At 36.9% G+C, this 27,701-nt stretch overlaps 1 protein-coding gene across 2 annotated transcripts in view; it reads right to left on the reverse strand.

Annotated features, from left to right (window-relative positions):
• Positions 1-27,701, reverse strand: part of CWC22 (CWC22 spliceosome associated protein homolog) — a 64,998-nt gene that overhangs the window by 25,356 nt on the left and 11,941 nt on the right. For both annotated transcript variants that reach the window (XM_040227734.1, XM_040227735.1), the window contains exons 2-10: positions 20,507-20,642; positions 15,728-15,795; positions 14,263-14,373; positions 11,539-11,778; positions 5,942-6,070; positions 2,874-3,042; positions 2,556-2,609; positions 310-445; positions 13-219 (exon numbers count right to left, since the gene is read on the reverse strand). In XM_040227734.1, the coding sequence (XP_040083668.1) occupies positions 13-219; positions 310-445; positions 2,556-2,609; positions 2,874-3,042; positions 5,942-6,070; positions 11,539-11,778; positions 14,263-14,373; positions 15,728-15,795; positions 20,507-20,533 (1,141 nt within the window). In that variant the 5' untranslated portion in view covers positions 20,534-20,642. The remainder of the gene's footprint in view (positions 1-12; positions 220-309; positions 446-2,555; positions 2,610-2,873; positions 3,043-5,941; positions 6,071-11,538; positions 11,779-14,262; positions 14,374-15,727; positions 15,796-20,506; positions 20,643-27,701) is intronic.

Genomic DNA, 27,701 nt, shown 5'->3' on the forward strand with positions numbered 1-27,701 from the left:
CCCCTGACTTACTAAGAACATCTTCTGGATTATAGTCATCTTCCAGAGGAAGCATGTGGGTGAACTGATCATCTTCTTCCACTAAATCAAGTCCTTCTAGGATAACGGGGTGGTCCTTGAATCCATCCTTCCTTACAGCAAACATCACTTCAATCATATATTGAACCCTTTTGTCAATTTCAGACTCATGGAGAATGTTTCGAAGGCGTTCAAATATAGCTAAAGTTAAACACAAAGAAAATAAAATAAGCACTACAAATAATAATACTCAAACAAAAGCTCAATCTCAAACCAAGGGTATATATTTACCATTGATCCCTCTTGGTGACACTTGTGTTAATTTGAGACCACATTCCTTAAGAAAACCAATAGCTACTTCAACACTGTCATCTGTTGGTCTTTCCAGAAGCAAAGTGAGCATTTCTAAGCATAAAACTTCATGAGCCTTGAATAGAAAGAAGACACACAAAATGCTTTCACATGTATTAATCTACTACTGATGGTAATTTTAAAAATTAGTACATCTAGTTTTTACAGTGATGATATTGTATATATGATGAGCAAAGTTTCATAATGTACATAAAAATACTCCAAATATGGGATACAATTTTTCTTTCACTTTCATTATGCATCTGCTAAGAATTTCCTGATGATTTTTCCAAAAATCTTAATTTACTACACTGGATAGAACTAGATGATTTATCTCTAGCAGAAATATTCCTCTTATACTCTCTATATAGAAAGATACATTATTTTAGGAAATGTCGTAATTAACCTCAAAATAGAAGTTAAAGTCATTTACTAATTTTTAATCTGAGATATTTTCATAACTACTATATGAAGAAAAGTAACATGACTCTTTTTATAATATCCTTCTCCATGATCATAATTCTATATCCATTTCCCAATTCATTCTCTCAGCAATTGTTAGGAAATAGTTCTTAAATTACATGAATACTAATTTTCTCAGAAAATTTCTTTCTATAGTTTATAGCATACAATGACAGTTTTGAATACTTCTATTTTTATTTAAATCACTCTACACTGGCCATGGTCAAAGTTTAGAATTTTATAAATACCACCAAGTAAAGAGGGAATAAAAGTATATTGAGAAGCTTTGCTGTAAAAGAAAATGGACTTAGGAAGCATGTTTAAAAGACCATATATATGCCTTTTAAAAACTAGACTCTTACTTGCGATGGAGAGACAACTTAGGAAAATATCCTCTTCACATCTAGCACAATATCAAAAATACACATTGCTTTTATTTTGGGAAGACAGGCAAGGGTGAACAAGAAAATAGGGACAAGAAAATACTGCCCTGAACCGCAGTTTGAAGATGCAAAATACTTATCATTTTAACTGGTTTATGTAAATGCCAAAAATATCTCCAAGTATAATATATATTCAAAAACTGAAACATATCTGTGCAATTGTAGTCTGTGAAATTAGGTTTACAGACATGTAAAATTATGTTTCTGTGATCTTAAGCAGAAAGTTATCATTGTAATAATATGACCAGAATTTCATGTAGCAAAGAATTAAAATATTATTAAATGTTAGAGAAATAAGATTAAGTGTGTCTTCAAAATTCTTCCTCTTATTTATAGATATAATTTTTAAAAATAATACATATCTGAAGGAAAACTGTGAGTATGGACAAGAGCAATCTTACTGTTTTCATTTTTAAAATGTGGCTCAGCTGGTAAAGAATCCACCTGCAATGCAGGAGACCTGGGTTCAATCCCTGGGTTGGGAAGATCCCCTGGAGAAGGGAAAAGCTACTCACTCCAGTATCCTGGCCTGGAGAATTCCATGGACTGTACAGTCCACAGGATCGAAAAGAGTCAGACACGACTGAGCAACTTTCACTTCACCCTGGAGAAGGGAATGGCAACCTGCTCCAATATTCTTGCCTGGAGAATCCCAGGGACAGAGGAGCCTGGTGGGCTACAGTCCATGGGATTGCAAAGAGTCAGACGGTAGTGAGCGACTGACACATAACCTAACTTAACAAATCAAAAATCTCGAACAGTGAATAAATAAAAAAATAAACACAAAACTAAATAATAAAATAATAAATTTTTGCATTTAAAACAGATTAAAATGATTTAGTACATATTTTATAAAATGATTCTAAGAATATATGAGTATATACATATACCATGTAGTTATACATATGAATATACACGTATATATGCAGTTGTGGGGAACAGCATTTTTTAAATACCAGCTGTTAGGTTTTCTTGAACACTAGGTACAGGGAAAAGAGAAGAAACAGTAACTTTTTAAATAAAAACACATTATAGTCTTTGAAGGAAAAATATGCAGTAAAGTAACCATGCAGAGTATTAACAGTTTGATTAATTTACTAACACTTGTCCTGGGTTCCTCTTTACATTAAAAAATGCATTTATTATAGTTCTAAAATTAAAATATCATTCAAGATACTTTTCTGAAGGACTGTAAGTCAAAACAAAGATGTCACTGAAGTGGCATCAAGCCTGTGGTCTAATGCCACTGAATGGCACCAAATTTTGAAAATAATTACTTACCACATTTTGATTAATAAGATGTGCCACAAATTTTGAAGCTGTCAGACAAAGTGGCTGAAAAGGGAAATCAGAAACAAAGTTAATCTATAAACTAAAACCAATTTTCATTTTTCTATAGAGTCTACAGTTTACTTACACACTCTCCTTAAAATATGTAACATGCAAGGTAATTTTAATGTGTTATAAAATAAAAATTAGTATATGTGAAAACATGCCATTTCTGGATCAACAGAAATCAACATCGCTTAGTAAGGTTGATACTTATGGTTTATTAATCTGTTATCTGTAGCAGTCTACTTACAAGTCCATTACACATACCTTATCATTTCTCCGATAGCCTTTTCGAAAATTAAGAATTAATCTTTTGAGGATTAACTCTCCAATTTGTGGAAATTTTGAGTTGATAATTGCCACTAATGCTGCATAAACATGGGTGAAGATTGGAGAAGCACTCTGTGCTTGTAAAACAGATCTGGATAGCAGGCCTCTGGTTAAAAAAGAAAAGAAAAGGACTCAACAATACTCACTGATTTCATCAGAAGGAAAAAAATTCACCTAAAATCCAGCTATATTCAGTTCAGTTCAGTTCAGTCGCTCAGTCGTGTTCGACTCTGCGACTCCATGAACTACAGTACGCCAGGACTCCCTGTTGGCATCACCAACTCCCGGAGTTCACCTAAACTCATGTGCATCGAGTTGGTGATGCCATCTAGCCATCTCATCCTCTGTTGTCCCCTTCTTCTCCTGCCCCCAATCCCTTCCAGCATCAGGGTCTTTTCCATAGAGTCAACTCTTCCCATGAGGTGGCCAAAGTATTGGAGTTTGAGCCTCATCATCAGTCCTTCCAAAGAACACCCAGGACTTCTCTCCTTTAGGATGGACTCGTTGGCTCTCCTTGCAGTCCATGGGACTCACAAGAGTTTTCTCCAACACCATATTTCAAAACCATCAATTCTTGGCACTCAGCTTTCTTCACAGTCCAACTGTCACATCCATATATGACCACAGGAAAAACCATAGCCTTGACTAGATGGACCTTTGTTGGCAAAGTAATATCCCTGCTTTTTAATACGCTATCTAGATTGGTCATAACTTTCCTTCCAAGGAATAAGCATCTTTTAATTTCATGGCTGCAATCACCATCTGCAGTGATTTTGGAGCCCAGAAAAATAAAGTCAGCCACTCTTTCCACTGTTTCCTCATCTATTTGCCATGAAGTGATGAGACCAGATGCCATGATCTTCGTTTTCTGAATGTTGAGCTTTAAGCCAACTTTTTCACTCTCCTCTTTCACTTACATCAAGGGTTTCTTTAGTTCTTTGTGACTTTCTGCCATAAGGGTGGTGTCATCTGCATATCTGAGGTTAGTGATATTTCTCCCAGCAATCTTGATTCCAGCTATATTCAATTAAGTTCAGTTCAGTTGCTCAGTCGTGTCCGACTCTTTGCGACCCCATGAATCCCAGCATGCCACGCCTCCCTGTCCATCACCAACTCCCGGAGTTCACTCAGACGTCCATCAAGTCAGTGATGTCATCCAGCCATCTCATCCTCTGTCGTCCCCTTCTCCTGCCCCCAATCCCTCCCAGCATCAGAGTCTTTTCCAATGAGTCAACTCTTCGCATGAGGTGGCCAAAGTACTGGAGTTTCAGCTTTAGCATCATTCCTTCCAAAGAACACCCAGGACTGATCTCCTTCAGAATGGACTGGTTGGATCTCCTTGTATCCAAGGGACTCTCAAGAGTCTTCTCCAACCCCACAGTTCAAAAGCATCAATTCTTTGGCGCTCAGCTTTCTTCACAGTCCAACTTTCACATCCATACACAACCACTGGAAAAACCATAGCCTTGACTAGACAGACCTTAGTCAGCAAAGTAATGTCTCTGCTTTTGAATATACTATCTAGGTTGGTCATAACTTTTCTTCCAAGGAGTAAGCGTCCTTTAATTACTTCTCTGTAAATCATCATAAAAGCTAAATAAGAACTAAAATTTCACTACCCTTATCTAAAGGAAGAAATTGTCTTACTAATAAATTAAAACTGATTTTGAGGAAATAAAATTTCAATCTGTACTTACATAAAATAGATTTAATATAATTTTTTTCAAAAATTTTTTTCTCTAAATATAAATCTTTTCCAGTTGCTATTCATTACATCTATTCATGAATTTAAGTTCTTAACTTCTTATATTAATTCACTTAACATTATCAAAAGTGAAGGGAGAAAAGACCTGCTTCAAAAGTACCGAACTTTGACTTAAAGTAAAATTTCCATTATAAGGCCATCATTCATATAAATTAATTCTGCAATTAAAGACTAATCTGGGTGGTTTCCACCTAAGAGACAGGCTTAAGTCTATTGTTCATGAAAATAAAAGTGAAAACAATATTCCTAAGAGAGATAAAGACATAACGTAAGCACTACATAAATAATGCTAAAACAAGGACAGGAATATGAAAGGTCCTACCTTCCAACTCATTTTGAAATGGACCTGTTTCTATCAATGTATACATTTGATAAGAAGAGAGATACAAAATGGGCTAACTGTAGAGTTTTTTTTAGCAATGTAATAACAGATAGTTATTCAATTGTCAAAAGGCAGAAAAACTATGTCTTCATAGTTATCAGGTTTAGGTATGACATCTGAATCACTAGAGTAGAAAATGAAAAAAGAGAACTCAGCTTATAAACTGTAACATCTTAAATTACCCTTGTAACTTTTGAGTCTGCTTCTTCCTGAATAAAATGAGAGTGCTTTCCTGTGGCTGCCTCCCAGTCACCTTACTAACCCCCACAACGTGCTACATTTTACTTTACATATACATCCCAAACTTCTGCACTGATGATCTAGGTCATATGGGAAAATAGTCCTCAGATTTTAAAATAAATAGAACATAGAATATTTCTATTTCCTGATGAGTTAAAATATCACAACTACTTAAAAACCATACGGAAAATGGTTGTTATTCCCTTCTGCTTTTGTAAAATTCATTTATCTTTCTCATTTCTTTCACATTCCCACTTTGCTTTCATTAGAAATTAAACTGGTGTGAGGAGCAATTTGTGTACATATAAAGAAATTAAATATTTGTTTTTCTTCATGAGTTCAAATTATTGGAAGTATTCAGTCAATAAATAACTGTGCCAAAATCATTATGTGACATCGAAGCTTCTCGAACAGTAAAAACACCATATAAGCTCTAACAGTTGAGTTTACGTTATTTGTTAGTAGCTTACATATTTATAACAACTGCATTTTAAATACTCCTTGAAATGTTCTTTGAAATGAAGTAGCATAATAAATGAATGGTTATTTTTCATGTAGATATTATTTTCCATTGAAAAAGTGCTATGAAATACTACAAATAAAACAGCCAATACTTACCTTCCTCTAACTATATTTTCTTGAAGAAGTTCTTGAATAATAATACTGATATTGGAAATGTTGACTTTGTTGATCAGGCCATTGATAGATTTCTTCAGGGCTTCCCAGCTCATCCTCTGGTATGCTAAGCTAAAAAGAATTGATTTTAATAAAGATGAAATCTCAGTCAACAATTACAGTAACAAGAGGTTATAAGAACACAAAAAATACTTAGTGTTCCTTTATTTTTGAAATAATTTTCACAAAATGACCCAAAAGAATAAAATATATGACCACATGGACATAGCGATTATACCTGAACCATATCTTATTCTCCATACATGTGATACTCATGTACAAATTCCTTTTAATAACATAATAAAATAAAACAAGGATATGTAAGGATAACATTGTTCTTATGTTCATGTATACGTGTGTTAGTTCCTTGGGAGTGTCTGACTCTTTGCAAACCCAGACTGTAGCCCACCAGGCTCCTCCACTCATGGAATTTTCCAGGCAAGAGTACTGGAAGGGGCTGCCATTTCCTTCTCCAGTCCATATATATTGTAATTTAAAACATTTATTAGTTAGATTCAGTACATGTTTATTTTATAACACTTAATTTCCTAAACTTGCCTTTAAAGGAAATGTTTTAAAGTAAAAGCAACAATTTTTTATTTAAATTACAATATATAATACCTAAATACAAGCTGTAAAAAGGAAATTTGGTATTATGTTCCTTCTCAAAAAAGCACGACAGAAGAAAAAAATTAAGTTTTAAACCGTAAAGAAATAGTATTAATTATAGAAAAAGGGAAAGTCATACAAAATCATGGAACTGAAAGACTGTACTAAGTATATTAAAGAACATCTCTATATTTACGCAGTAGTCCCACAGGCTTATTAGCTGAATGCTAGACGGCTACACTGTTGGTTTTTTTTAACTTAGAGCACAGGTAAATAATTTAGTCTAAATGGGTTTCTTTAGGTTGAACTTGGTAATATCTAAGGTCTTTTAAAGCTCAAATTCTACAGTTTTTATAATTATTTCTCTGTGGAATATGATTTCAGGTACAAAAAGTTTCAACCTTTCATTTCTCTGGCAGTCTGGTGAAGGTAATGAACTTCTTAGAATAATGTGTATAAACATATAGGATAACAAAGGATATCAATCATACTGAAATAGAGCTTTCAAAGGATGAAAAGAACAAAAGTTTGATATTCCAAGTGCTTTTTAACACATTATATAGCAAGAAGTGGTAGTAGGCATAACAGCTTCTTTAATTCACAAGTAGCATAAACGGTATTTTGAGGTATTTGTAACTAATAGTCTGTTAATACTATGGTCTGCTGCCTACATTCCTGATAGAAATGTTAAACTACATCAATTTTAAAAGATGCAATTATTTCCAGTTCACATTCATGGACTGCCTGAATTTTATCCAACGACCTCTTGAAAGTCTATAGGTTAAGATTCCCTGTTTTGAACCCTCCTACACTGTTGATGATTGACTATGCCAACGCCTTTGACTGTGTGGATCACAATAAACTGTGGAAAATTCTGAAAAGGATGGGAATATCAGACCACCTGACCTGCCTCTTGAGAAACCTATATGCAGGTCTGGAAGCAACAGTTAGAACTGGACATGGAACAACAGACTGGTTCCAAATAGGAAAAGGAATGCGTCAAGGCTGTATATTGTCACCCTGCTTATTTAACTTCTATGCAGAGTACATCATGAGAAACGCTGGACTGGAAGAAGCACAAGCTGGAATCAAGGCTGCCAGGAGAAATATCAATAACCTCAGATATGCAGATGACACCACCCTTATGGCAGAAAGTGAAGAGGAACTAAGAAGCCTCTTGATGAAAGTCAAAGAGGAGAGTGGAAAAAGTTGGCTTCAAGCTCAACATTCAGAAAACTAAGATCATGGCATCCGGTCCCATCACTTCATGGCAAATAGATGGGGAAACAGTGGAAACAGTGGCTGACTTTATTTTTCTGGGCTCCAAAATCACTGCAGATGGTGACTGCAGCCATGAGATTAAAAGATGCTTCTCCTTGGAAGAAAAGTTATGACCAACTTAGATAGCATATTCAAAAGCAGAGACATTACTTTGCCAACAAAGGTCTGTTTAGTCAAGGCTATGGTTTTTCCTGTGGTCATGTATGGATGTGACAGTTGGACTGTGAAGAAAGCTGAGTGCTGAAGAATTGATGCTTTTGAACTGATTTGTTGGAGAAGACTCTTCAGAGTCCCTTGGACTGCAAGGAGATCCAATCAGTCCATCCTAAAGGAGATCAGTCCTGAGTGTTCATTGGAGGGACTGATGCTGATGCTGAAACTCCAATACTTTGGCCACCTGATGCAAAGAATTGACTCACTGGAAAGGACCCTGATGCTAGGAGGGATTGGGGGCAAGAGGAGAAGGGGACGATAAAGGATGAGATGGCTGGATGGCATCACCAACTCGATGGATGAGTTTGGGTAAACTCCAGGAGCTGATAAAAAGGGAGGCCTGGCGTGCTGAGATTCATGGGGTTGCAAAGAGTTGGACACGACTGAGCGACTGAACTGACTGACTGACTGACACTGTTGATGGGAATGTAAACCTGAGCAGCCACTATAGAGAACAGTATGGAGGTTCCTTAAATGGAGTTACCATATGATCCAGCAAGCCGACTTCTGGACATACATCCAGAAAAGACAAAAACTCTAATTTGCAGAGATACATGCACCCCAGTGTTCGCAGTGGCACTATTTATTAACACAGTAGTTAAAACCTGGAAGCTAAGTGTCCATCAACAGAAGAACGTATAAAAAGATGCAGTATGTCTACACCACGCAATATTACTCATCCATAAGCAAGGACGGAATATGCCACTTGCAGCAACATGCGTGACCCAAGAGATTATTATACTAAGTGAAGCAAGTCAGAGAAAGACAAATATTCTATCGCCTACACGTGAAATGTAAAAAAAAATAATACAAATAAACTTAGCTACAAAAGAGAAACAGATTCACAGATACAGAAAACAAATCTATGGTTATCAAGTGAAAGGCAAGGGAGGGATAAGTTAGGATTATGGGATTAACTGATACACATAAAGTAAACAACAAGAATTTACTCTGTAGCACAGGGAACTATATTCAATATCTTGTAATACATAAAAGAAAAGAATCTGAGAAAGAATATGTAACTGGATCACTTTGCTATATAACTGAAACTAACACAATATTATAAATTAACTATGGTGGTGGTTTAGTCATTAAATTGTGTCTGACTCTTGCGACCCCATGTCTGTAGCCTGCCAGGCTCCTCTGTCCATGGGATTCTCCAGGCAAGACTACTGGAGTGGGTTGCCATTTTCTTTTCCAGGGGATCTTCCCAACCCAGAGATCAAACCTGGATCTCCTGCATTACAGGCAGACTCTACCAACTGAGCTACAAGGGAAGTCCCAAAATACTTTAATGAAATTAAAAACAGAAAAAAAAAAGAACTCCTGTTTTAGAGTGCTATACCAGGTGTATCAAGGAGGTGGTGGTAAGAGCTGTCTACACTGGTGAGAAACCTCATTTTATCACTGACACTGTCATCAGCAAACACTGAAGATAAAAAGCAGACTGCAGTTAATTTCATTACTGTTTCTAAATTCTCTATGGATTGCACATTCCCTTCCTGCCTGCAGCTGAGGTGGAACTCCTGCCCTCAACCCAACCCTTTGGTATGCTACTATATAGAGTAGTAGGATTTATGGATTAACAACTAGCTTGATCAGTAAGATACTGCTGATACATAATCACAAACTCTTCCACTAAACTTTGATCAACAGACAATAATCAAGTACAACTGTACTTCTTAATTAGGAAACCTACAATTAACCCGATTTAGTACCTACTGAGGAAAGACCACACTTCTACTTCTGTTTCCTTTATAGCCTATAGGCAGAGTTCAACTGTATATAAAATTATCTTCTAAGAATCTGCTTAAAACTGCATATATTATGGATTCTGCCCACATTACAAAGAAGACTCGGAGATTAATGACAGTGCTTTCAATGTTTTACAGTTAGGATTGCTTTGAATGGGGTCAGAGACAGTAAACATTTTTCACTAATACTTCTACTACTGCCTCCTCTAAGAGCAGCATGCCTGCATCATTATGAAGCTCCCAAAACCCACACAAGCAACTTCCAAATCCCTTCTCTACGTAACACTGCAGGCATCACTACCAAGTGCTAGTCTATGAAACATTAAGAAAAACTTACCTTTTAGCTCATAAATTTTTTATATTTTATTTCAAATATTTATAACTTATTTTATAAAAATGACATTTCTACCTCAAGCTAATACTTACAACAAATTTATATTTAATTTATATAAGGTTTCAAGAACTCTCAAGTTGCATGAAAATACACAAGAAAGATATAGAAGACTTTCTTGACTCACCTGGAATCTGTTTTTCTTGTAAGTATACCTACCTTCTATTGCAATCTTTTTCTTGACTACCTGGCAACTGAGTGATCATTTCAATCTTGGGCCATAGTTTTCCTGGTTATTATCTCATTTCACTAGAGAAAAAGGCCTCGAAAACAGCTGCACTTTTCTACATAGTTTCTCATCATTTCAATTATTTTGAAAAGGGAAGGAAAGGTACTTAAAGAGAGAATGGTCATATATGAATTTTGATTATTTGCCTCAATGCGGCAAGAACTATAAGATGTTATGTTCTAAAAAAAGTAGGGAAAAGAGAAACTGTCAACTGCTTCACAGGTTAGTACAAGGGCTGACAAACTACACCCGAGAGCCAAATTTAGCCTATAGCCTGTTTTTGGAAATAAAGCCTTATTGGAACACAGCCATTCTCATTTGTGTACATGTTTTATCTATGGCTATATTCAATATAATAGTGAAGCATGAATCCTCAAGTTACGTCCAACTCTTTGAGATCCCATGAACTGTAACCCGCCAGGCTCCTCTGTCCTTAGCATTTCCCAGACAAGAATACGAGAGAGGGCTGCCCTTTCCTCCTCCAGGAAATCTTCCCGACCCAGGGACCGAACCCACGCCTCTTACATCTCCTGCATTGGCAGGTGGATTCTTTACCATGTGCCACCTGGGAAGCCCTAAAATGGTGAAGGGGAGTAGCTACAACAGACAGGATAATGCACAAAGCCTAAAATATTTACTATCTGTTCTTTTATAGAAAAAGTTTGCCGATTCCTGGTTTGGTATAACTAGAAAGATCCATTTTAGTTCTAAAATATCAATAGTAGTCTTGATTATCAATGAAAAATGGACACCACTAATAAGCATATAACTACAAAAGGAATGGTTTGAAAACAGTAAAACAAAAAAAAAGATAAGTGACCTTTCCTCAGACTTTTCCACTCATTCATGCAAAAATTAAAGACGTTAAGAGCTACTGTCAGGGAAAATATTAAGCAGCGCTCCAATGGAGCTTCTGAAGGCAGGAAGGAAAGAAGTATAATTTGCAGTCTCTATCATTAGGGACCCTGCATGTAAATTCTCAAGAGTCAGGGTTAATTGGAACACAGATGACTTTTTTCAGTGAGAGTGTCACCGCCTTATATACTTAGTGATATTGACATGCCTGTTTTTATCTGTAATCTGTTCCTGCATCATTCTGAGTTTGGCAGGAGGAATATACGCTCCACCAGTGCGAGTAAGAAGAGGATCCAGCTCCTCTTTCTTCTTCTTTGCAGTAGGTTCATCCTGAGCAGAGGCACTCTGGGTTACCGATGGTTCGGGGCTTCTTCTCCCAGGAGATGGGGATTTCCGGGACCTCTTCCGATCCACATCTCTCTCTCTGCGTTTCTCTCGGTCTCTACCTCTGTAATACATTTTTTTGATGGAGAAAAGATGACACAAAATACATGCTTAAATGAACTGCATACCAAATGAGTGAGAACATTTGGGGGCCACAGATTCAGATAAGGAAAAGGGGTTTGGCAGTGCCTCACAGAGAAAATGTAACTTAAACTAGGTCATCAAGGCTCAAGAGGATTTACATTGGGAGCAAGGTGGTGAGGGGGTGGGGAGAAGGGAGGATGGCTTTCTGCAACTAGTAAAAGACAGAATAACTACTAAGAAACTGAGCAAGGTTATTTAGGCCAGAATAAGTCGAAATAATAAAGAATAATGTATAACAGCAGTTGGAAAGATGAGTTCGAGTCAGACTATAAAATCTTAAAAGACAAGCAACAGACTAAGATTTTTATCCTGCAAGTGATAAGAAATCATTAATAATTTCTGAGTAGGATAGCAACATGAAAATAGTGTTTTCCAAAGACAAATTGGCCTGTGATGTATGTGATAAGTTGTATAAAGGAGAAACCAGAGTTAACCTCCAATAATAGCAATTTAGGAGTGAGACTGTTATCATAAATTGTAATTTGAAATTGTTTCCTGATAGAACTGACAATTTATTATAAATCTCAAAATATCAGAAGCTTCTGATTATTTTAGACAATGTGAAAAAATAAACCATTTTCTAGCCACAAAAACTCTTTCCTACTAATGCAGGTGACTATCCTTTGTAAAATGATTATTTAATGTTTTCAAACTATTAAGAAATAGCAAGAAAGAATGAATCTTTGCTATCTGCTCTCTTTCCCCAGTGAGAGTTTGTCCACTTGGCTGCTTGCTACATACATCTGCTTAGAAGCTCAGATTATTCTGCTCATGCTTTGTGCAACCATGAGTTATATGAATAACTATCACTGTACTACCAGGAAAGCACTTAGTAGATTTACCTAAATCTAGAGGGTATATTTGATAATACATGGAAAAGAGTGCTTCTAGTCACCTTCCCAGGTAGCCGTGGAGAAACTGTTTTCCAGCTAAAGCACAGAGACCTGAGTGACTGCCCCATGAAGACACAGTCTGTACCTACCAACACAATGTGAACAGTGGTAGCGGGGAAAGTTGGTTCCAAACAGAAATCCTAACTAGTCAGGCAGGTGCTCTGAAATCTAGCCACTGCTTTGTAACTGAGTTGAACAATTTACATCTACAGGAAAAAGCAACTCATTTTATATCTATTCTCTGTAGAGAATAGCTACAGAAGGAATTTACTGACACTGGTTATGATTCTTCTGAGAAACACCAGGTAAGACTGCTTGTTGGCTGGTAAAATTGTGTCCTTATACAATTATAGTGTTTCTCCTTCAGAGTGCAGAAGTAATAATAGTCTTCTCAGTCTAAACAGAAATATTTCTCTTCAAGTGTTTTTGTACTGTTAGCCTTTATAGTCTACATAATAAACGATGTGCTTACTTCACAGTGTATGTGGGTCAAATCAAACTTTGTATACATACACTGGGCTAGACAAGGAATTATAGTGAAGTAATACAGTCATGGGTACGGATATAAACATAGGCTCTGGAGTCAGAATTGAGCTCAAATCTCAGTTTCATTATCTATTAGACAGGTAACAGCAACCTGAGGTAACAATCAGTTCTAACCCACTTCTTTATATGTAAATTGTGAGATATAGTATCTAGTATATAAGAATTTTGACAGCATTTGAGAAGGTATGAGAATGCCTAGCTCACCAATTATGGTGGTAGCAGTTGCTCTTACTAAAGGTGAGAGCAGATAAACCTGTCTTTTGGAGATTAATTTAACCTGACATTTATAAGGACAGGTTACATGTTAGAAAGTAAGCAGTGAAAAGGAAATTTTGGCTGCAGATATCAAATAATGTGCTTGATTCCAAACTATGGAGAAATCTGATTAAAATTCTAGTGTGGTATAGTCTGGGTAGTCATGGAATAGATGATATGAGAGAGACGTCAAAAAGGATATAGAAGTATGTGAACAACAGTACATGGTAGGCAAGTTTTGGAAACCAGATGACTAATAAAGTGGGCAGTCAAGTTCTCTAAGACTCAAGTAAGAATAATTTATACTTAGAAAATGGTAACTTCATTCTCAATGTCCCTCTGCCATTATGTAAATTAAGATGACTCAATATCATGACTTTCATTCAGTAAAAAATCTCAGAAACTCATATAAGCCAATTCCTCATATAGCACAGTATAATGAATAAAAGCTTGAGACCTAGAGTCAGACAGACGAGGACTTGTCACTGACACACTTTTAAAACCTGAACAAATGACTTAACTTCTCTAAGCTTCATTTTCTTCATCTATAAAAGTCATATATTTATTACAATAAGAAGTTAATTCACATTAAGTCCTTATTAGAAAGCCTGGCACATAAAAACACCCACTTAATGCTAGCTATGATTATTATTATGCACAAAGAAAATTTAAACAAGTATGTTTCTATAGTTAAAATATCCAATACTAACCGTGACTCCATGCTACTATCATAAGAACGTTCTCTTCTTGAACGCTCATAGTCTGACCTGCTGGAATCAAAGTAACCTCTATCCCGAGGAGATCTTTCTTGTTCTATGTATCTAACACATAAAATAAGAAAACCAAAGTTACAAGTTGAAAACAATGATGTTATACTTAGAAAAGTCATATATTGGCAATGGTGATATAACTCTGACTATACAAAGTCCTATCAAGTGGATCTTAACAGATTATTTTGTTGACATCTATTCAGTTCGTCATGATTATAAAAGTTTTCCACTGGTATGCAACAAATCAACTCCTGGAATTCACTTAACCAAGCTTGACATCCTGGGCATACTGTCCTTAGCAGAAGATACATATTTGCATATCATATACAGTTTAGTGGGGACAAAGCTATCCTCCTGCTGTCTAGCTGCCTCGTTTTATCAAAGTACTGAATAGTGTCACTGGTTGTCCTCCACTGGTTGTCAACCATTAGTGTCATTGGTTGGCCTCCATAAAATCCAGTTATTCCACTCCAAAAGGCTATCTTTATCAGCTCCTATTCTTAAAATCATATTATTAGATATCTATGAGAATGGACTGAATGATCAGCAAACAGGGATAGTTAGTATAAGATCTGCCTTTTGAATCTCAAAAGTCAATAAAATCAGAGAACCTTAACAGAAGTTAATACATACACACATGATAAATATACACAGTAACATAATCTATGTCTCATATGCATATCTACAATTTATTTGCATATACACATGTGTGCGTATGTCTATAGAGAGATTTTCTAAAAAATATATATAGGGAGGAGGTGATCCATGAAAGACAATAAGTAGGTGCAGAACACAATAATTAACTTGTGTATAAAGCAAAGGTTTTTTGAGACAGCAGAATGGAATATGAACAAAGTACATAGGGAATAAGAGATCAGACAACTGAAAGAAAATTTAGAGGATGCTTCTCCTTTCATAAACTCTTTTTCAAGGTTATAGCTTACTAAGTGAAATAACTGAAGTCATACTATGAAGGCATGATGAACATTAATGGTAACATTTCTGGGCCTTTGAACTTGACACAATTATGGTAAGATACATATAAAAACATTTTGAAAACTATAAAGAGCCGTGTAAATATAAAGGATTAGTATTAACAGTAAAAGCACTTCAAAATAATGTGATTTCAACTAAACTTTCCAATTTATAAACTTCTATGTAGTATTTGACATATTAAAATTATTCTCCTTCACCTAAAAAATTTCAAAAAAATCTAGAATTATTTACTAGAAATTCCTAGAATAGTCATTCAAGGATGATCTGTTGTCAACCCCACTCAAGTAATATTTCCTGTAAAACCATCAAAAAGTTATTAACCCTAAAATTAGAAATCTAAGAGCTAAATAATTTCTTAAACTTGTCATTAAAATCTTGAGTGGTATTTAGAACACATAAAATTGTTTACCTGTCTTCTGGAGAGGAGGTCCTTTGATATGAATTATAATTTTCCCGTCTGTCATGACCAGAAGAATGCTTTCAATGGAAAAAAAGAGGGGAAGGGAAATTTTAAAATTCTGTTAAAAAAACATACAGACAACAACATATGTATCTTGGAAACCAGAAGTGCTTTAAAAATTATTTCAAAATATGCTTTTAAACATAAAAATAATTTATACTACCTAAATAGTATATAAGATAAAACAAAATTTTCAGGCCATCCCAGGTAAATGTCTGTTGCAGTTATCTGTTTACTATAGATCAAATACTGTCTTTAAACAACAACAACAACAAAAAAAACCTCAAGTTTTAATAGGAGAAAATAATTCTCAAATTTTTGATGCCACTTAGCTAATATTTTATTTCTATGAAATGAGATTCAGTTGTAAAGAATCTGCCTGTAATGTGGGAGACCCAGGTTCAATCCCTGGGTTGGGAAAATCCCCTGAAGAAAGGAATGGCTACCCACTCCAGTATTCTTGTCTGGAGAATTTCATGGACAGAGGAGCCTGGCAGGATACAGTCCACCAGTCATAAAGAGTCAGACACCACCGAGCTACTAACACTTTTACTTTCAATAAGATTTAAATTTATAGAACACCATTTTTATCAAGGCCTTTCCTGGTGAAAACCATGACCAAAGGACAGAGGTTTTATTGCAAAAACTCACTTCTGTGGTTATGCCCAAGTCTTTCATAACATTGCACTTATGTTATTATCTCCTTTGGCTTAAGAAAACCACATTAGTCCAGGTTACCAAATCTGGACAAAACAAAAGAAACTAACATGTTTATGAAAATTCATTTTGGTTTTCAGCAAACATATTTAAGTGTCTGATACAGCATGTATGACACTATGGTAGGCTGTAAAGATTTAAAAAATATGACTTGTAAAATATAGCTCCTAAGCTAAACCCTTTGAAAAATAACATATAAAAAGATAACTTCAACGTAATATGAGGCTGAAGATACACGTCACAATGAGAGAGAGAGATATGAAGTATCCAGTTTAAGAACATATTCTAATTTAAAAATCCAAATACACTTAAGATGCCAAAATATTTATAAACAGGTAAATTTTTAAACCAGCTATAAAAATGTTCATATTGACAAGCTTATTTTTAAGAATTAAAATGATTTTAATTAACTGGAAATACAGTATGTTTTCAAAGAATCTTAATCTTGAAATCTAAGAAAAAAATAAGTCAAATAATGAGTAATTTGTTCCACATACTGACATGCTTGCCTCCTTAAAGGGAAAAAAATACATTCAAAAATTGAAAATTATACTGCAAAGAAATGTAAACAAGCTCCAACGTCCTCTTATGTTACTGCTGTCAGTGGTTCAGTCATGTCCAACTCTTTGACCCCACTGACTGTAGCCAAGCTTCTCTGTCCAGTCAAGAATACTGGTTGCCATTCCCTGCTCCAGCAGATCTTCCTGACCCAGGGACTGAACCTGGGTCTCCTGTATTGCAGGTGGATTCTTTACTGTCCGAGTCACCAGGGCAGCCTTGCTCTTATATTATGACTAATTAGCAGCAGTTTGAGTCTATTATCACAAGTAAATTAATTGCTAATACAATCTCCTTAAGTATTGAATTTTTTGACTAATATACACTAATTAGACTAATGGGTGCTGGTGAACAAACATTTGATCAAAATTTATAATTTAAGGTAGTCAGTCTGGCTATATTTTATACTGAGTGCAAACATCTTAAAATCTGGTTTCTAATATGTTTAACTTTTAAAAATTCTTTCACTGGGCAGGCAGCATAATTAAGTAGAATTGTTCAATACATATGACACAGGCGTCCATAAAACCTGACATCAAGATCCTAAACCAAATATGGAGCACAAGATTCATGCAATTCATGGTAACGTCAAACACAGTATTTACTTATTTTTTATAAGACACACCTGTTCCTCCAGCCTAGACACTCTGGGGGATACAAAAGATAGGAAAAACCTTCAAGGAGATTAGGATCTTAGAGGAGAGATGATTAGAAAGATTTGTACAGTTAAAAACATCAGATTATAAGTGAGACAGATAGAGAATGGGGAGGAGAAGAGGGAGGAGCAGGGAGAGAGAGAAAACAATAAAACTGCACTCTACTTTTCTTTTATAGGACATGACAATTATTTTGATTACATTAGGGAGAAGGCCTCAATTCTGTGCTAATGATTTTTAACACATCTCCACAACATCTGTTGTGAGCAAGAGGGAGAAATCAAAAATACTGAAGTCGTGACTCCGGATTTCATAAATGCGATCAAGTTAACCAATGGCTGGCACATATAGTCAGCGCTAACAGGAGATCTTAAGTCGGAACAAGCACTGGGGTACACGGTACCAAGAGTGACAGTGAGTTAAGGGGAACTTGAACTGGGTTTCAGTACATTTTACTTAGTGAAAAATAACTTCAGAGTTTGATCCAAATAACAAGAACCTGAATTTCCCTCTTTTCCTTATTATAGAGGTTAGATTTGAAGTCAGAGCAGTAGTTGATGGTAATATATCCTTGAAATTACCTTTAAAAATTCTCTAAATCTTTCCTTAAGCAAAGCAAATATGGTACACTGAGCAGTCATCTGTGACAATGTAGACAGCAGTGCAAGGAGGTGATAGGAGCAGGAAGCCTGTGTCCAGAGGCTCTGAACATCCCTTAGGCTCAGGGAACAAGTCTTTAGAGCAAAAAGAGAGGAGAGGCTGGAAGAGTTAGGGAGCTTGCCTCTAACTGGCTAAGGAAGCTACGTAAAGTCAGTAGAAAAATAAGGGATCCTCAGCTGAAGCCTCCTGAACTTTACAGACGAGGCCTCAGAACATGAAGAGAGGATCGAGATAAGAATGGGCCCAACCCAGCTAGTGGCCAACAAGATGGAGAGAGGAAGGTAAAGTAAACTGAAAACTGGCTGAAGAGGGCTGAGCCACTAAGTGTGAACACCTTGCTGGGGACATTTCCCAGGCTAGGGTGATGCCCCAGAAGACCCATGTGGACAACAAAAGGAACCCGTGGAGAGGCCCAGTCTGAGAGAAACAGGAAGAGGACTCTGAGAAAGCCTGAACACTTCTCACTCTGTGTAAAAGGCAGAGACTGAGCTGACTGCTCTTGTCTAACATGGCTCAGTCAAGAGCCAGTTCTGCACAAGATCTCCTTTCTCCTTAGGTCCCCAGCTCCTATCACAGTCTGCCACCTACTAGGCCCACAATTAAGTGTTTAACTGTCAGTGGAGCAATGAATACAAGTTCCAAAGAGGCAGGTTTCAGAACACTATATGCAGGTATCTACTGGCAGACGGTGCCAGCTTCCGGGACAGCGAACCCCCTGCCAAAGGAAATACGTAAGCACAGGCTGGATGTTTACCTAGGAGGGAGGCCTGGAGAGTGTCTTCTCATACTCAAAAGAGGTTTGAAGCGATGGCAACAGAGCCTGTCTCGGTCCATAAGCACATCAATTCATTTTATTAAGCATTTTATTAAGCATTTACCACACCTCAAGCCTGGTACCTGGTGCCTGCTGTTATGGAGCTCCTATCTCACACTAAAGTAGGTTTAGGGGTGCAGAGGTGGTGGAGGAGGGGAAAGGAGACGTGTCTGTCTTTATAATCAAATAAAAATCCACTTTCCCCTTTACTGACTCCAAGATACAGGAAGTAACGTGCCTGCTTGTAGATCTGTGGACTACACACATTGGCAAGTAGATCTGTGCAGCTGAAATGAAAAGGAAGGATAATGGTTTGCTCTTCTGCAAAGTCCACTCAGAGGCAGAGGAACAGGTCTGAAGAAGATGGAGTTACAATTCTCGTCACCATTTTGACTACCTCTACTATTCTACTTTTCTCACAACCTGCTCCAGCCACACTGGACTCTTCAGTTTTGCCTCTGCTGTTCCCTTTGCCTAGCACACTCCTCTCCTAGACATCTACTGGGCTAACTCCCTCATTTCCTTCAAGTGTGTGCTCAAAAAGGCCCCCTGTCACTGGGCCCTCCCTATTAAAAGCTGCATCATCCAATTACTACTGATCAACCTTACCCTATTTCTTTTCTCCATAGCACAATCTAGCATTTAACACTGAAAATACTATATAATCCACTTACATATTAAGTTTATGGTCTATTTGCTTTCTCCACCACTAGAATGCAAACTCTATAAGACCAAGGAATCCTGTTTTGTTCACCATTTTACCCAAAGTGCTCAAAACAATCACTGGGACATAGTAAGAATTCAGTGAATATTTGGTGAATAAACCAATGTATAATGTCTAAACTACAGCACAAAATAAGTAGCCCGTTTATGCATCTCCAATATGCAACAAGAGGCTCACTTGTAGACAGGCATGCAAAAACTGTGACCAGCTGAGAAAGAAGACAATCATCTTCCATTTTATGCTCATGCAGGAAATAAAGCTCTTTAAGAAGAATGGCGCAAGTTCCTGCTGTTTGTTATTTTTCTTTTATACACACATGCTCACTCACATATACTTTCTTGATTTACACACACATGTGCGTGCGCACACACACACACACATACACACACACACCCTCCTCCACCCCTGTATATTCTCTCAACCTACCACGTGGCCATCTGGCCAAATATCTAGAGTTGAAATTGTGTTAAGTTCAATGTGTGTACGACACAACTCTACTGTCTGGTTCTACCGTCCTAATGATATAAATGCATTTTTGTTTAAAGGTTAGATAAACGACTACAAGTTTATGTTCTTTATTATAAGGTTCAAACACTTACCTTTATTTGTGCCACACTACTTTTCATTTTCTTTCGCCAGTTGATCTGATATGTCAAAGACTCCTTAAGCCAGCCCAAATAAATACCAAACAGGATGAATTCCTTGACAGTTTACCTTTCTGTCTGCAAATGTCACCTATAAAATATACCAAAATAAACTTTTGTTAACACTAATAAGAAGTGTGTAAAATGACAATATGTCATTATTTTGGTAATTTTTGAAAAATGCTGAACTCATAGTTATGTTCATATACAACTGCCATTCAAGTATTTTATAAGAATTGCGTATCAATAGTTTATAATTTATGGTATGGTGTAAGGTAATGAAATCACAAAAGTGAAATAGAAAAAAAAATTAAAAGAGGTAGAGAATATAGAGTAAAAACTGTACTCAGCACCAAAATAATTGAAAACAATTTTAAATAAATCGTTTGAATTGGAGAAAAGATAATACAGACTATCTCGTCCAATCCTTCATTTTAAGGATAAGAACACTGTCATATAAGTCATTTCAATGTTCTAAGTTATAACAGTGTTCTAAGCTATAAAACAAGCTGGCGGCGGGCTAGAAACCTAGCTTAAGGACACCTGATTAGGTATTCTTTTCACTGGACCACATATACAAATAATCCAGGTGCTATAAAGTACAGTGATACAGAGTTGCCATCACTTAATGCAGTTGGGGAGGTATATAAATCACTAAGTAAAAAAAAGTTTCCTTTACCATGGTTATCATGCTATCTAGATTAATAAAAACAAAATATAGCTGATTCTTCACAAACGTGTCAATCTACAAAGTATAACTGCAATCTAAAGCATATCATTGCTCAGGGACTCCCAGAGCAGAGAGAGCCAGAGAAGGGAAGTCCCATGTGCTCAATATACTCTCTCAAATTTCTGACTACACCTGCACCCACACATACTAAACCCACACACATACTGAACAGAGTCCTGCTCAGGATCACAGAACTGAACAGACATGTGAACAACTCAAGAGACAGATGGGTTCAAGAGACAGAATTTGCAACTTAAGCCTTATTAAATAATCGCCTAAAGGGTTACCATTCCTCAGGGGAATACAACAGAATCCAAAGTCTTAACAGAAGAGCAAAATGTCCAGGATATAACTAAAAAATAACTTATCAGATAACTGTGGCCCAATCTTGAGAAAAAAGACAATCAAAGAAAACCAATACTGAGACACCAACCCAGATGCTGAAATTAGCATAAGAGGTTTTCAAAGCGTAGTCAAAAGTGAAAAGGAAAACATGCTTGTAAGGAATAAAAACATAGAAAATTTCAGGGGAAAAAACCCCAAAACAAAAAATGAACCAAATTGAAACCCAAAGACTGAAAAATACATGAAGCAAAAAAATTCACTGGACATACTTAAGAGCAAAATGGAGATAAAGGAAAGCCAATAAGTTTGATGTAAATTCATTAGAAATTATCCAATCAAAAGAATAAAGAGAGAAATTTTAATGAACTGTAACAGGGATATATGGGACAATATAAACGGGCATTGTGTAATTAAAGTACACAAAGGAAAGAGAGAAAGAATGGGACAGAAGAAATATTTCAAGAAATAACAGCCAAGATATGCCCAAATTTGATGGAAGACACAAATTTACAGATTCAAGAAGCATGAACACTCGCCAACAGGATTAAGAAAACCACACTTACACAAACAGTTATATATGCTGCTGCTGCTAAAGTCGCTTCAATCGTGTCCAACTCTTGTGCAACCCCATAGACAGCAGCTCACCAGGCTCCCCCGTCCCTGGGATTCTCCAGGCAAGAACACTAGAGTGGGTTGCCATTTCCTTCTCCAATGCATGAAAGTAAAAAGTGAAAGTGAAGTCGCTCAGTCGTGTCCGACTCCTAGCGACCCCATGTATTGCAGCCCACCAGGCTCCTCCGTCCATGGGATTTTCCAGGCAAGAGTACTGGAGTGGGGTGCCATTGCCTTCTCCGAGTTATATATAGTAGTCAGTAATCAAACTGCTGAAAACTAAAGATAAAGAGAAAATCCTGAGAGCAGCAAGAAGAGAAAACAACACACTATATAAGGGGAATAATTCAAATTATTTCTGACTTTTCTTTAGAAAATAAGGAGACCAAAAGACAGTAGAATAATCTTTAAAGTGCTGAAAGATTAAGAAACTGTTAGCTTCCAGCAAAAATAATCTTAAGAATGAAGATGAAATAAAGACATGTTTTCTGATTGAACAAAGCAAACAAAAAACAACTAAGAGAAACCAAGAGAATGCATCACCAGCAGACCTGCACTGCAAGAAATGCTAAGGGAAATAATACTAGATAGAAGCATGGGTTTTCATAAAGGAAAGAATAACAATGGAAATGGTAACTTTCTCAAGAAATACAAAAATTACTTTTCCCTTTATCTAAAATACACAGATCTGTTTAAAGCTGAAACTATGTTGGAGAAGACTCTTGAGAGTCCCTTGGACTGCAAGGAGATCCAACCAGTCCATCCTAAAGGAGATCAGTCCTGAATATTTATTGGAAGGATTGATGTTGAAGCTGAAACTCCAATAATTTGGCCACCCGATGCAAAGAACTGATTCATTTGAAAAGACCATGATGCTGGGAAAGACTGAAAGCAGGAGAAGGGGACAACAGAGGATGAGATGGGTTGGATGGCATCACTGACTCAACAGACATGAGTTTGAGTAAACTCCTGGAGTTGGTGATGGACAAGGAGGCCTGGCGTGCTGCAGTCCACAGAGTTGCAAAGAGTTAGACATGACTGAGCGACTGAACTGAACTATAATGTCTTGAGAGGGCACAGTGTATGTATGCAGATATATGTGGACTAAAATGGATCTACATGAGGCAAGGTTTCTGATTTTTTTCCGAGGCAGTACAATATGAACTCTGTGAAAAGAAGCCTGTGAAAAGTTAAGGATAGACATTATGTTCTCTAGAGAAAATGACCAAAAAAAAAAAAAAATGTAAATAAATATAACTAAAATGTCTACAGATAAATTAAAATGGAATTAAAAAAATTATTTATAAAGGCAGGAGAGAAGGAACAGAAGAACAAAAAACAGAGAGGACAAAAAGAAAAAAATAAGATGGCAAACTTAACTAACTCTATGAATTATGTCAAGTATTAATGAACCAACATTTCTAATTAAAACACAGAAGCTACTCTTCCCTCACCTCGGGTGATACAGCCCTGAAGGTATATCCTAGACTATAACCTAGTCTTGTCTGGATTGTACATCCCACTTGTCTCCTCAAAATGACTTACACAATGTGTATTTGCCATATACAAATCACATGATTCTTTTCAAAGATCCTGTTTTTACAGCTATAAAACAAAAAATTTTATTCAACAAACTTTTGCCCAAAGGTAATGGTATTTTTTTTTAACCTCTACTAGCACCATCATTATATTCTAGTATATCCTTATCATCTAGTATTATTTATATATACATTTATTCAATAACAACAAACATTTATTGCACTTGTATTTTGCCAGGCATCCTTCTAAGAACTGGGTAGACAGCAATGAACAATCCTAACAATGGAGCTTACTTATAAATTTATTTATAGATTAACTTATAAAAAGTAAAGTTACTTTATTTCCAAAAAGTAAATCTATAATGATAAGCAAAGCACTCAGCTGCTAATAAAGCAAAGTGGCTGGCTGGGTTTTTTTATACATGTCATTTCAGATCATTACTTAATACTGTAAAACAAGATCCCGAAGTCACTATGTTTAAAAAAAACAAAGTGGAATATGAAAACCTGCATGGCTGGAGAATTACTTATACATATATTGGGGCATACCTGACTTACTTAGAAGATCTGTATTCAGGGGTGGAGGTGGAGGGTGGGATACCTGGGCACACTGGTTTTACAAAGGCATCCCCAAAGTAATTCCAATATCCAACTCTCAAAATTTCTCAGCTTTCCAATTCTGGACAAGAAACTGGTTATCAATTTGTCTTAAATCATGAGTCAAATACAGGACTCCACAGCTTACCTACTTTGTAGTGAAGAACTTAAGACATAAACCATTTGAAAAGGGAAACATAAATTTCAAACATTAATCCTTAACTCACTGATAAAAAGCACATACATGTGTGTAAAAAACAAAAACCAGTATAAGTGCTTTTTAAATCTGAGAAATTCTGGGCACAATTTATAGGGAGAAAATTCTCACTCATAATGCACTGATGGCCAGAGCACAGGCTTTTTGGAGCTTAGGACATCAGCCATGATAATTAAAGTAACAGTATCTACTATAATGGGCTTCCTAGGTGGTGCTTTTGGTAAAGAACTTACTGCCAATCCAGGAGATATAAGAGATGGGGGGTTTGATCCGTGAGTCAGGAAGATCAACCCACTCCAGTATTCAGAATCCCATAGACAGAGGAGCCTGACAGGCTGCAGTCCATAGCGTCGCAAAGAGCTGGACACGACTGAAATGACTTTAGCATGTACGTATCTGCTATAACATGATCACAAACACAAATTTAAGCACTGAACTGGAGTCATCCAGATGACAAAATATGTTCATGAAACACTTTTATCCTTAAAATGAAAATAAAACATGAAAAATTGAGAGGGCAAGAAAAAAACCTGCATCAAAATTCAGTCTTCCTGTGTAAACTAGATATGTATCTGATAACAGTAACTGTTTCAATGATTATGTACCTCTCAAGTTAAAAAACGCATATACATAGACTGGAATAAACAGTAAAAATTTTCTTGCCCGTAGGCTTAAATATGCTTATTAACTGTGAGACCTGAACATATTTAATGTAAAAATTAAAAGCCTAGAGAACTGTTCATGTCCTTACATTCATAATTTGTCCCTACTCCCGGGATGATACTATATGGTACCTCAATAGAGCATTCCATTCTCTTCTATTTTAATAATGTTGCTGTACAAATTAATTGGGCTTCCCCAGTGGCACAGTGGTAAAGAATCTGCCTGCCAATGTGGGAGACACAAGAGATGCGAATTGGACTGCTAGGTCAGGAAGATCCCCTGGAGTAGGAAATGGCAACCCACTCCAGTATTCTTGCCTGGAAAATTCCACAGACAGAGGAGCCTGGAGAACGACAGTCCATGGGGTACGACTGGGCACTCACACACAAAGACACCCCGCCACCACCACAGATTAACTGAGTTACTTTTTATCCACAGGAGCTTTTGCTCCTTCCTTACATTCACCAAGACTCCCTCTATGAACTAGGCTCAAGAACTGAACTGTACAAAATGAACCTCATAAGAATCTAAGTAAAAGACACTGCCTGGTACTCTTTACTTTTTGCAGGGAATATGCTGGTGGATACTGCTGCCATCAATCACCTGTGACTAATTTTCAGGACTTCTCTGATCCAGAAGGAGAAAACACAGAAGACAGAATGAGGCCCTCCTTCAACAGACACTAAACACCAGTGACTGTCACAGACTCATTTGCATTATTTTTGTCCTTGATCCTCTTATTTTTTTCCCCCCTCTCTGCTAGCTGACACTTCTAAATCAGCACTATACAAAAGAACTTTCTGCACTGATGGAAAGGTTCTTTTTCTGTACTGTCAGTAGCCACTATACCAATACAATGCATGCTCACTGGCCACATGTGGCTATTGAGAACTTCAAATATACCTAGTGGAAATGAGAAAATTAATTTTATATGATTTTAATTAAGTTTATATTTAAACATGAATAGCCACACTTTCACTTTTCACTTTCCTGCACTGGAGAAGGAAATGGCACCCTACTCCAGTGTTCTTGCCTGGAGAATCCCAGGGACGGCAGAGCCTGTTGGGCTGCAGTCTATGGGGTCGCACAGAGTCAGACACGACTGAAGCGACTTGGCAGCAGCAGCAGCAGCCACATGTGGCTACTGGTTACCATAGTAAACAACACAATTCTAAATGATTAGCAGACACTGGAGGCTTTTAGTTAGGGCATTCTGAATCCTTGTTTTGACAATCTCCAGATATGATACTCAAATTTCTCCAAGCCAGCCTTCAATAAAACATGAACTGTGAACTTCCACACGTTCAAGCTGGTTTTAGAAAAGGCAGAGGAAACAGAGATCAAATTGCCAGCATCTGCTAGATCATCAAAAAAGCAAGAGAGTTCCAGAGAAGTATCTATTTCTGCTTTATTAACTATGCCAAAGCCTTTGACTGTGTGGATCACAACACACTGTGGAAAATCCTCAAAGAGATGGGAATACCAGACCACCTGACCTGCCTCTTGAGAAATCTGTATGCAGGTCAGGAAGCAACAGTTAGAACTGAACACAGAACAGACTGGTTCCAAATAGGAAAAGGAGTACATCAAGGCTGTATATTGTCACCCGGCTTATTTAACTTCTATGCAGAGTACATCATGAGAAACGGTGGGCTGGATGAAGCACAAGCTGGAATCAAGGCTGCTAGGAGAAATATCACTAACCTCAGATATGCAGAGGACACTACCTGTATGGCAGAAAGTGACGAAGAACTAAAAAGCCTCTTGATGAAAGTGAAAGAGGAGAGTGAAAAAGTTGGCTTAAAGCTCCACATTCAGAAAACGAAGATCATGGCATCCAGTCCCATCACTTCATGGCAAACAGATGGGGAAACAGTGGAAACTTTATTTTGGGGGGCTTCAAAGTCACTGCAGATGGTGACTGCAGCCATGAAATTAAAAGACGCTTACCCCTTGGAAGGAAAGCTATGACCAACCTAGACAGAATATTAAAAAGCAGAGACATGACTTTGCAATAAAGGTCCATCTAGTCAAGGCTATGGTTTTTCCAGTGGTCATGTATGGTTGTGAGAGTTGGACTATAAAGAAAGCTGAGCACCAAAGAATTGATGCTTTTGAACTGTGGTGTTGGAGAAGACTCTTGAGAGTCCCTCGGACTGCAAGGAGATCCAACCAGTCCATCCTAAAGGAGCTCAGTCCCGAGTGTTCACTGGAAGAACCGATGTTGAAGCTGAAACTCCAATACTTTGGCCACTTGATGTGAAGAACTGATTCATTTGAAAAGACTCTGATGTTGGGAAAGACTGAAGGTGGGAGGAGAAGGGGACGACAGAGGATGAGATGGTTGGATGGCATCACTGACTCAATGGGCATGAGTTTAAGCAAACTCCTGGAGTTGTTGATGGACAGGGAGGCCTGGCGTGCTGTAGTCCATGGGGTTGCAAAGAG

The sequence above is a fragment of the Oryx dammah genome, unplaced genomic scaffold (assembly GCF_014754425.2).
Source record: "Oryx dammah isolate SB20612 unplaced genomic scaffold, SCBI_Odam_1.1 HiC_scaffold_27, whole genome shotgun sequence".
NCBI lineage: Eukaryota > Metazoa > Chordata > Mammalia > Artiodactyla > Bovidae > Oryx > Oryx dammah.